Raw genomic sequence first — 12,220 nt, 5'->3', positions numbered from 1 at the left:
GCAAAAATGAAGGGCAGCCTTTTGGCTCACCGTTCAAAGCTGGCCTGGCCAACTTCTTTGTTGTGCTGGGACAAACAAAACTGAAACTAAACGAAATCAAAAATCTAAACTTGCCCTCTCGGTGTGTGCTCCCAGTCTCGAACCCAAACTGTGGAGAGCAATACACCTTTAAGCACCTGGGCTGATTAGTTAATGCTGCCCAGGTGCATGTGCTCTTTTCACCAGCCGGAGCAGCAGAGACCAATCCGCTTCTCCCGCTGACCGAATGGTACGTTTTTTCTTTTTTAATCCTGAAATCAAAATAATAACTCTTACGCCACTTATGCTATCAACATACAGTATCTCCAAATGCAGTTCGTAAAAAAAGTATCCAAATACATATAATTACAGAGTAACCTTTCGGACAGTACCCATGCCTAATGACAGGAGTACGACAGGGACAGAGCCACCTGATTAGAAATAATAACTTGATTAGGGTGGACCGCTAAAGTGTTGGCAGCCACAGTCATGTCCCAGGCATCTACCAGAGCCACTTTCAGGCGCTCAAACACTTTCCTCTGAGCCAGGTTCTGTATGTAGCCATACCAGTTACTGTCTCTTATCATCTCTGACTTCAGTTCAATGGTGTTCTCCAGCTTTATAACAACAACGGCCTGGGGGATGCGGGCGTGTAACCGCAGAATCGCCCGGCGGATGCTTTGTAGCCTTCGGATAAAGACTTCTGGGGGGTAGGGCCGGAAATGCTGGCCGATTCCAATGACCACGCTCACATCCTTCTGCCCACGACCAGCTTCTATACTGTCCAGTACCTCAGGAACGGTGACTGATGTCTTTATGTTGGATTCGAAATAGCTAAGCCAGGGATGAGCATGCTTAATCCATCGGACAGTGATGTTGTTACGGGCATCAACAGCCAAATATGAATGAAAACGACTCCCTTGCACAATTCTCAGACCTGAGGAAACAAAATGAATAAATGGGACAAATATTAGGAACCTTTTTTTTTTGCAAAATGGCTAACTGTGCTTTGCACTACAGAAATCCAAACCCAATCAGCAGGACTCAGTTTTTGACTAGGGGGTGGACATTGCACAAAGGATTCGTGCTTTAACTGGATGTGCCCTTCTGCCAGTCCAGTGCAAATTAGGAGCCCCCAACTTTTAATTCTTTTTAGCTCCGTGGAATAAGACCTAAACCTTACAAAATTTGACTTGTGAAGTATATTTGTAACATTTGATGAGAGCAAATCACATAACATTCAAGTGTACACTGTTGTTTATTCAAATGAATCATCAGGGGCTCATACATTGTATCTGTTGACTGTTAAACATGGCTAATGTATCACAACAGCAGGCCTGATATTGCTGACTGGTGCACACCATAGTGGCGACAGTGCACACTGACATTTCTGTCTTCAGCAAGGGTAAATCCAAGCTGTACTTTCCCTTTGAGTCATCCAAGTTATTACCTTTCAGCTTTATAACCAAATATTCTATCCACTGGCGTGCAGTGGAGTCACCCAATAGGTAGAGAATCTTTCCCTTTAAACAACTGGTAATGGCATCTTCACTGAGGAAGGGGTCTGCATGACAGGAGGAAGAGGACCACCTATTTAAATAGAAATATCCCCCAGGAAAAGGGGAGTTCATTCCTGCCACACACTTTTCAGTAGGTCTGTGCTCTGCACCTGAAAGATTGAAAAGGACAGAGATAAAAAGATATAGCTGAATGCACATCGGAAAGATATACTGTACTAAGTGTCTCCACAATGTTCAATGACACTATGGCATAATTTATTCTTTTAATTTATTATTAATTTATTAATAATGTATTGCATTAATGCAGCACAATCTCAAAGCGCTTCACTGAGAAGTCAGGAAAATCACCTCAACCACCACCAATGGCAGCCTTTTTGAGACAAAAAGCTCACATCACATATTTGCTTTGACTGATGTGTTAAAGCTCATATCATACAACAGTCAAGGTAGGGAGGAGGGACCTACTTAGCAAGTTACACTCAAGGATAGTTGGTGACCAGTTTGAGAGAGCCAGATTGGGAATATAGCCAGGATACCAGGAAAAATCCCTATTCTTTGTGAAAAGTGAAGGGTGAGCTTTAATAACCCCAGTGAATCAGGACTTCAATTTAACATCTCTGAAAGAATGTGACTCCCTGTCATTGCATTGATACAAATGTTTATTTACTTGGATGCAATTGTATTACCCCCTTCTGGTCAACCAATATATGCAGGTCTTTCATTCAAGCACTAACCAAGTCCATCACTCCTTTGCTTGAGCCATTTGTTAGCAGAAAGTTACAAGGTAATATGGCTGCCAACAACAAGTACACATGCTCTCATTTCAATTTTTTTTATTACTTGGTTTATGAAATTTGTAATTTAATAAGGCAGTTTGAAGTATCAGGCACAAGCAAAAAGGAACATACCAGAACAACCAGCGACTGTCAGAGGGTTGAAGCTGTTTGGTATTTCTATTCCAGTATTTTCCCTAAAAAATACAATTATAAACATGACATTTAGATGGTTAAACAAACTTTCACAGCAAACTCAAGAACTTAATTTCGACTCACCCACATTGGCTATAGCGCATCTGCTCCCAATACCATTTTGAATAGAAGGGTTTATACTGTGTCACAATTCAAATTGACTTATTTATTTTTTCAACATAAATTGCTCCTGCAATGTAAAAATAAATTGAAATTTACCCATATTTCATGCTGAATCAGAATATACAGTTGAGTGCAAAAATTTGGGCACCCCTGGTCAAAATGACTTTCACAATTAATATCTAAGTGAAGAGAAGCTAACCTGCCTTCTCCTTGTTAGTGGAAGTGAACTAACTTGATTCTGACATCCTTGGACAACAGTTTAGAGACAGAACAGCCACCACAGTCGGATACTTTGAAGGCATGAAGTTACTTCAGAATAAATAGTTTAGCCCTGGAAATATATTCACCTGACTCACTGAAGCTCTAAGGAGTAAATCACCTTGGTCTGGGCCTTAGTAATTATCTTTTTAAAAAGTAAAAAAGAATTATCCAAAAGGGATCCCAAACTTTTGCACAGGGTCCTTTTCTTTTTTATCATTTAAAAACAGTAAAAAAATTCAAATAATAAATATCTATTTTGCTATAGAATTTGCAGAAAGGTCTCAAGTTTAATGTACCATTTAGAGTTCAGGTTTGCTTTCGATCACTTAGAGAGTAATTGTAACAGACATTTAAACCAGGGGAGCCAAAATTTTGCACATCACTGTACAACCAATATACCCATTAATGTAACAGGATCAATAATAAATACTTCTGTCTTTTTGTTGTGATCCGTCCAAATCATGTACATCAAAAACAGAAGCTGCAGGATGTAATTCCTCTAACGCACCGTGAAAAATATTTCTAATTTATTCAGAAGTATGAAATAAGATATTGATAAATACCAAACATTTTCAACTCTAAACCTTTTTGAGTAGCTGGTAAGGCACAGAACTACCATATTTGGTGCCATTAGACCAGAACACATACAATATTTTGAATAGCAGATGCCTTACTGGGCTAATAGGTGAACTTCCTCCTTTGTCAGATTAGGACCTGGGTGGGTGTAGGACTGCATGATGGACAGAGAGTCGCAGGGAAGGGTATGGGGCTTGTAGCAGGCGTAATATTCGCCATCCTCCTTCTTCCTGTACTGACACAGGGGTCTGTCTGAGCTCAGCCGGAGGGCACACTGAGACTTCTCCTCTTTTTTTCCATTTCTAAAGGTTCCCATGTGCATGGACTTATTGTAATTCTTCATCCAGTCTTTCTGGAGTACCTTAACTGCCTCAGAGGAGTGGATCAGAAGCACTGAGACTTGCACCTCTCCAGGCCAAAACAAGTGGAAATGCACACGATAGGAGCCATTGAGGAGGTCAATGACATCTCCTGATGCACATGCCTGGAGCTTTGGAGAGTGGATCCGGGCCAGGATGAAGTCCCCGCCATATGCTTTTGGGTGCCCTGCATAGTCCCTAATCTCCACGAGCACATTCAATGTATCACCAACACAGTACTGAGGCCTAGGCTGCTCTAGCCTGACCACACTATGCTGAGCACTGGAAGAGCTGTTGAAAGAGGTGAAGTTGGAGGGTGAGGAAGCCCATGATAATGAGAATATTAATTCATCTACGGTCATTTCTTTGAGAGGGGTCTCAGATTGCTCCTGCAATGACAGAACATTACAAGGGGGTTTTAATTGATGAACATCTGAAATTAAAAAGTATTTTTTTTTAAATAGATTTGAAGGTGTTGGATGCTCAAAGCAGAGTCTAATGTTCAAAAGTCATCAATGCTCAGCACACCTCAAAACCTACATATACAGTCCCCTCAACAGTTTGGTGACGGTCGAGTGAAATCAGTTCTTTTTGCTATACTGTATACTTAAGTCATTTGGATTTCAGATCAAAAGATGAATGACACAAGAATACTGACATTTGCATGCATATATTGTATGTTTTACCATTTTACAAAAACTGCTGTTTTGTTGTCAAGGCCCCCCATTTTCATCTGTGAAAAAGTAAGTTCACAAATGAACTTAAAGTAAAGTAAATTAAAGTAATAAAGTTGAATATTTGGTTGCATAGCCCTTCTGTCAAGTAGGAGGAGGCCCACATAGTCAGTCCTGGAATGGACTCCTTAACCTACAATTGGCCAAAAATGGAAGTTGTTTTATTAAAACATCAAAAAGTGCTCCTGACTCCGTCATTAGTTATCTTTATCTTCAACACCATCATTTCTGATAATAAATTCGTACTTTACGCTAAACCCATGCTATTCACTCAACAGAGGCAGCGTTTGCTTTTCAGTAGAACTTAAGCAGTAAAGTAAACTGAACTGAACAGTTAAACATAGATTTCCTTTCTTTTTTTTTAGTGCCTAGCTTGCTAACGAGTAACATTATCATGGATGCAGTCTAAGTAGTAATACCCAGCCCCGCAATTTGTATTTAGTAAGAGAGGCAACATGTGACTGTCATTGTCTGACGCCCGTCCATAGACTGTAAGTGCCTGCCTGTTATAGTCTTTAGTAAAGCAGGTACCTGTTTCATGTCCAGTAGTTTGGGCCTACAGTATATCTATGCACTCACAGTGTTTGAGAGCTGGCTCAGAGCTCATATTAATCAGGAGGACAGCTACACTTCTACAAGCATAAGTTCATTTTATGATGGAATTCCACTTTAAGTATATAGCTAAAACAACAGATTTCACTCTACCAGTACCATAGTTTTGGAAGGCACTGTATATAACCATCAACATCCCTTTCACTCCCTCCATCTCTTTTCAAAGTAATAGTGCCAATGAGCTTCTAGCAGAATAAATAGAAGCCTCCATGTGCATTTGTCACTCCTGCATTTTGTTTAAATGCATTTTTTAATGGAAAATGTAATCTCATGTAATGCCATCATTTCAATTTAAAGCATTCTATGCAGGATTTTTAACTGGAAAATATAAATAAGAATACTAAGGCATACCTATGATGTACTGGAAATCTTTGTCTTTATAAACTTTCACCAAATTTGTGCACCTTTACATGTATCTGTAATTCTAAAATGTGTTTGGGATGTTTATGGGCATGGCACACTTTTCCACGTGGAGAGGGGTGGGTGTGGCTACAGAGACAGAGGTTTGGAATAATATTTTGGCAGTGTTTGTTACTGGCTAGCTAGCGAAGAAGCCAAGATACAACGAAGCAAATAGACAAGCCAACAGGGCTCGTTCAAGAACCTTGGAATTGCTTTTCTTTGGTGGTGTCAGCTGAAGTTCGCAAAGGGGATGAAAAGTGATGCGGAGTTGGCTTGTTTTCTGTTGGACCTGTGAGTAATATTACCTCTAGCTATGTTAGGCAGCTAGATGACCGAAGTCAGGTACTAGCAGTGAGTGGGCTGGGTTGAAGACAGTGGAGGTGTCTTATTTGATTGTAAACACAGGACCACAGCAGTGGTAAAAAAAAAGAAACCCTGCATAATATGGCTTCAAATATATTTATGCTGTACGTAGTAAACAGCACCCTATTGAACAGTGGTTCCCATCCTTGGTCCTGGACTACCCCTGTGTATGCTGGTTTTCATTCCAACAATTGCAATCCCAGAATTATAATTAATTGTTAATTTTTCTTAATGTGATGCTTTTCATATTTATATGGATTATTTCCCCTCTAAAAACCACATTGTCAGAAATAGCTAAGCATGCCACAAAGAATAAAATTCCCATGTTCATACTGTGGTTATTGTGGTACATTGCAAACAATTACATAAAAGGTTCATTCTTCAAATGATCAAATTAATGACTGTAATTGTGCAATTTATTCTCTCTGCAGTATGTTTGCTCAGAGAATAACACAGTTGTACTGATAGAGACCTACAGTGGAATAGTTGGCCTTCAACTATGTTATGCACCTTCATGTTTTAGTAGCATCATGTATGACTATGAGCAAACAGTAACACTGGAAAAAATGATTTAGAAATTGTGATACTTGAATTCTGAAAAGCTTCCTGTGAGATTAAATTACTACGATAAATTAATGAGAAATGAAATTGCTATTACCCATATTGATGTCCATTTGTATAGTTTAGAACAATACATAAACAAAAAACTTAGGGCACACAGAGAAATTAACATCCATTTCTTTCTCAAATATTTGCATCCCTGTGTTCCAAAAGGATGCCAAACTGCTGATGGAAGGTCTGTTGTGCTCTGTAGGACAAAAAAGAAAAAAGACATTGCAGCCTCAATTAATGTTAAATATGCTCTTTATGGCCTGATGTCTGTAATTATGGTGAAGCAGCATGATGAGGATCTGTGCCTAGGCAATGAGTCAGAGCTATCTAGTTGTGTGCAAGACAAACATAACTAAATAGAAGTGTAAGGAGACAGAGACAAAATATATCTGAGTTTGCTGGCTAGCTTGGCTTATACAAAAAACTGAAAGTGCAAAAAACCAAACAGCACTGATGGACACTGAAGTATGGAGAAACATTTGTGCCAATATTAAATAAATAAATAAATAAATGAAAGTTAAATTTATTTACAATTTCAATTATAAATTTGTTCCCACATTCCATTATCCATGTCCTGATTTAATGATTTATTTCCATATTCAATCATTTATTTATTTATTTATTATTTAAATAAATATTAAATTATTTCCACATTTTATTATTTCAGGATTGTTGACGTATTTTTACACTAAGAAATAATTCAACCAAATTAGTTGAATTTTATAGATCCGCCTTCAAAAACCCCTTCACCCCGGATCGATTACCAAACGTGCTGCGATGGAAACAACGATAGATTTACTCAGGAGCAACATCTGTCCAAAATGTAAACAAGTCAGGCAGTTTTTACGGTCGGGAAAAAAATTATGACAACGTGGTCATTTAGCTAACTTAGCTAGCTAGCCAAACAGTCACTAACACACTCACTTCCTTTGTGACATTTAGGTATAATGTCAAGGAGGAAAGGTAAAAGCCAAAAAACCTTAGATAGTTTTTTAAATGTTTAAATGTGCCCAGCATTCCAAGGCTTGTTGTAAGATTCAGTAGCCAATCAGGACTTGAATACAAGTTTTTTGTAGAGTGCAAAAACTTTGATATTATTTATTTTAATTTATTTTGTTGTTGTTGTTGAAATGTGCCCAGCATTCCAAGGCTATAAGAATCAGTAGCCAATCAGGACTTTTTTCAAGTTTTTTGCAGAGTGCAAAAACTTTGATATTATTTATTTTAATTTATTTTGTTGTTGTTATAAACACAGCATTCCAAGACTGTACGTTGTCAGATTATTTGTACGACTCTGCTATGCTGTAAATAGTTGATTTAAAAAAAAATGTGTATTGAATAAATGACTTATTTATAACAACATTCACATTACCTAGTTATATTTTCAAATCTCCAGTCAGCTTTTAGCACTGACTTAATGTAGGGCCCTATGGAATCTGTGTTATAGCGTTTTTAAATTCTCAATTCCGCGATTCCGTCCGTGATTCTGTCATCACAGAAATTATAGGGCGGTACTTTAATGCTGCCATCAGTCTGTCGCTGGCCCGCGCCGGGCCCCCGTCAAAAAAGACACTTGGTCGCGCCGGCCCCCGTCAAAAGATACTTGCCACCGTGCCTAACAACTTTTCTGGGGGAAACACTGCAATACCAAATTCTCCACCAGGTGGCAATGTCGACCATTGTATAATTTTTAGGGAAAACAATCTAATTAATTGCATACATGTATGACATACTTTTAAAATCAACGTGTAAGTAACCTTATAGTCTTTGGTCATAATATAAGCATTTTAACTGCACAGGGTCTAGTAAATGGCCATAAGGCTGATTTCAAGGGGCAAACCCATTTAGATCACAACATAGAGACAGACGCCAGATAGCCAGTAGCTTTGGGCAGAACTATGTTGAATTCGCCTCAGTACCCAACCTTAAATACAGTTTTGACTTACATGCACGTTCTACTGGTAGTTTGACTGGGGCATTGTAATATTTCTCAATTGAAATGGTCTAAACATATTTCACAAACTCGGTTTCGCTTAAGTACGGCTGATTTCAAGGGGAAAACCCAATCCCATTTAGATCACAACAGAGACAGGCGCCAGACAGCCAGTGGCTTTGGGCAGGAGTATTTTGATGATAAAAATTTATTTTCAATACAGCCAAAAAGCCATCATGGCACCAGAGAAATTATCCGCGAATAGGCTAAAATAGCTATTTACAAGCTACTTAGTTAATATTTGGTATATGTTCGAAACGTATTTCACATACACGCAAACTTGGTTCAGTTGTGTAAATGGCCATAGGTTAAGGCCGATTTTAATAGCACACACCTGGCACACACAGCACAGAGACAGGTGCCAGCTAGCTAGCCATGACTGCCAGATTTGGACCGGGGTTGCTGGCTATCTGTGACAACATACATTCTGACGATAAAAAATGCGTTTTCATTACAGCCTTTATTTTATAATACCACCATACCGCAGAAATGAGCCGCGAGTAGCAAGTTGCTGTTAGTTCAACAGCTATTTAGCTTAAAGTTACTGTTTATTTAGCACAAGTGTTGTGTGAACAAAGGGATAACCGATGTACACACTATAGGTCAGATATAAACACTACAGACAGTAGTATAAATATGAATACACTACTGTCTATAGTGTTTATATCTGGTCTATAGTGTGTACATCGTATTCTTAGCATACCCCGAGCTGTTAGCTACTCTGCATTTCCAAATTTACTTTGTGTGCATGTTTTAGCCTATGTGAATGTCTTAACATAAGATAACATTAGGATGTGAGGAATTACGACCATAGAAGCACGAGGAAAATATTAATGCATACATACTGTAATTTACAGTATGCATTCATATTTTTCGTAACTGTTCACTACGTTATGGGAACAGTCCCCCGCCTTCCCTCCAAAATTAAACACAGAAAAACGGATTAATGCTGTCTCTCCGCCACTCCCCAGAAATAGGCTACTATTTTTGAATTCGAAGTGTCGTCAACGTAGTAAATTGTAACGTCGGCTGATGAATAAAAGAACGCCGGAGTGTTTAACAAGTGCCGTTTACTTCAACAAGCTAACGTTATATGTAGGCTAAAGTAAAACAATAGTCCCCAGTAGCTGGCATAGTAGTAGCATTATCGTTGCCATCTCTAACTCTGCTTTACGATATTGCCGCCTATATAAAGTAAGTAATATAATATAAATAAATGCAAATAATAATAATACAGTATCAGACATATAAATGATAGAACACAACAGTAATCAATGCTCATTATGCGTTAATATTTACCGAAAATTGCTGTAAATATAATTACTGCTGCTGTCTGTCCCGCTTAAGACCATTCGGGTTGACAGCGCGGATTTGTTGGAGCTACATGAACTACGTGATCACGTGGCGGTGAGATCAAAGAGTGTTGCAACTCTCTTTCAACGGGTCTGGTCAACAAAATCGAAATAGTGATATTCAATTGTTTTTTCTCTGTCCTGTTCAGCCTTCAAATTTTGTTTGATTAAGGGAAAATGTTAAATGTTATTGCCTGCTTCTGTTGATTACCACAATGTGAGCTTTAGGCACATAATTTGCGCTGGAGCAAGAAAAGAAAACCTCATCTGACGATTTTTTTGTGATCATACATTTCGTTATGACCAGCAGTTTGTGAAACAGTGGTTGTTTTTGTCCTGAAGTATTTGTAAAATATTAAAATGTACATACTTTATTACATATCTTTACAATCTGCTTTTCATATGAAATGTAACGATCGTTGATTGAGTTTCAGAATTTCTATTTTTATTTTGCCTTCAAAAGTCTGATATTCCTCATTCATTTGAATTGGAATGTTTTGCCTGCAGCAAACATTTCCTATAAGCAAATCATTGTGACCAAAGTGGCAATACAAGTCAAACAAGTCTACATGTAGCACAAGGTAATATACTGGTAGATCGAATGTCACTTTACGGGCGCGGCTCCGGTGTTCGAATTATGGCGGGGATTGGGGGGCCTGACCCCCCTAATTAAGAGTTGGACCCCCCCAAAAGAGGTAAAAACAAAAGGTCGGGGGAGTCGAAACATTTATATATCCTTTACATTACATTACATTACATTCATTTGGCAGACGCTTTTATCCAAAGCGACGTACAAAAAGTGCATTTCGTGGTCATAGCAACTGCTAAACACAGGTTCAGTAAGGTACAATACTTATTTTGTACAGCTAGTTCTAGCCAAGAACACAGTTCACACAGTGAACACTATACTGACCTAACCTCTACAAAACAAACTAGGCAGAAGAATAAGCTACAGTATTAGGACAAATACAAATTATGAAAAAGTGCTGGGATGGGGCAACATGTAACAAGTTCTTACCTGTAATCGTAAATATTACAATATATTTCCCATCAGTGGCGTCACTAGACACCAACCCCAGTGACGCCAATAATGGGAAATATATTGTAATATGTACGATATTATATACGATTAATAATACGATTAGCGCACCAGTGATTAACAATGGCATTATTGCACAGTAAGTGTAACATTTTATTGCGGCTGAGATTGACTGTATGACCACGTGACTCTGCTACCAGAAAGATGCCTTGTCACTGTAGGCAACCTGCCCAGAGAAATGATTAACATTCCGTATGGATAATATGTATGTAAAAGTTTTAGCGTTTTCCTCAATAGACCTAGTACGTAAGGAAAGGAAAACATTTCTTTATGACCAAATTGGTCATTAAGACTACTATCAGTCACTGTTATATAATGTAAGAAATATCAAACAAAAAATGCTTGCATTCAATTTTACGTTTGAATAAAAATCTATAAATTCATTTTTACGTTTTCACATGTTCATAACATAGTGAATAAACCCTAGCAGATAAACAACAATAGTAACAATTAGTTAAACGCGCTGGCAGAAAATAATGATCCACACTGCATGCCAATAATATTAAGGAAATAATTAATGTTTCGGTACGGTAAGATAACATTTTTCTGCAGTGTGCCTTTTGAACGACTTCCAATTTGTTCAAACTGAAAAAAAGGAAGAGCAGGCACAAAAATAAATTTACAAAAAAGCATAATATAGGAGCCACTCACCTGCTTTAGTCTTTCCATGGATTTAGTAAATTTTATCTAAAATAAAAAATGGATTGTTCCCCCAATAATAACCATAGAATTATAATTTCACTGTGAAATATGCCTACATTACATAAATCATTACATAAGCCTTATGGTAAAAAAAAAAAAAAAAAAACAAGAAACCAGAAGATGTAATGTGAAGCTATTCATCGAGGAACTTGCAGTCTAAACAGAACAATGAGTCAGCCAACACTGATTTTACCAATGTACATTGACGTTATTGGGACAGGCCGCCCGCCCACAAACTTGATATTTTTACTGCCCCGCCCAAAAGGACACAAGCAATATGAACAATTTCACGTTTACTGCAATGCAAATGTGATTCAAAATGAGAAAGCATATGTGCAAAAAAGGTCACTTTACTGTAGCATAGAATTAAAGGTTTTCTGATCGAACATGTCCAATACGGGTAAATACCAGGTAAATACAAGGCGAAGGAGAAAACAGTCCAAGCGGCATAGATTTCAGGATTTTGGACAATCTACATACCCGTGCGTGAGACGATCCAACTTCCGGTTCATGAGAAACATTACTT

The 12,220-nt window shown here is 38.1% G+C and overlaps 1 protein-coding gene across 1 annotated transcript; it reads right to left on the bottom strand.

Annotated features, from left to right (window-relative positions):
- Nucleotides 1–288: 288 nt before the first annotated feature.
- Nucleotides 289–11,868, bottom strand: LOC135250407 (NXPE family member 1-like). Its single transcript, XM_064326647.1, has 6 exons — nucleotides 11,644–11,868; nucleotides 6,595–6,744; nucleotides 3,565–4,214; nucleotides 2,447–2,508; nucleotides 1,469–1,687; nucleotides 289–955 (listed from the first exon to the last, which is right to left on the bottom strand). Exons 1-6 carry the CDS (start codon nucleotides 11,659–11,661, stop codon nucleotides 417–419), a joined length of 1,638 nt encoding a protein of 545 aa, XP_064182717.1. The 5' UTR covers nucleotides 11,662–11,868; the 3' UTR covers nucleotides 289–416.
- Between the last annotated feature and the right edge of the window lie 352 nt (nucleotides 11,869–12,220).

The sequence above is a fragment of the Anguilla rostrata genome, chromosome 3 (assembly GCF_018555375.3).
Source record: "Anguilla rostrata isolate EN2019 chromosome 3, ASM1855537v3, whole genome shotgun sequence".
NCBI classification, from domain to species: Eukaryota; Metazoa; Chordata; class Actinopteri; order Anguilliformes; family Anguillidae; genus Anguilla; species Anguilla rostrata.
Note: the sequence above shows the minus strand (reverse complement) of the source record. Positions and strands in the feature narration are given on the sequence as shown.

Bases quoted from the DNA above. Each gene is read 5' to 3' on its own strand.
- LOC135250407 (XM_064326647.1), bottom strand. The intron at 2,509-3,564 runs GTAAGGCATCTG...TGTATTTTTTAG, and splicing joins GAAGTTCACCTATTAGCCCA to GGAAAATACTGGAATAGAAA. The intron at 956-1,468 runs GTAATAACTTGG...TTGTTTCCTCAG, and splicing joins TTTGGTTATAAAGCTGAAAG to GTCTGAGAATTGTGCAAGGG.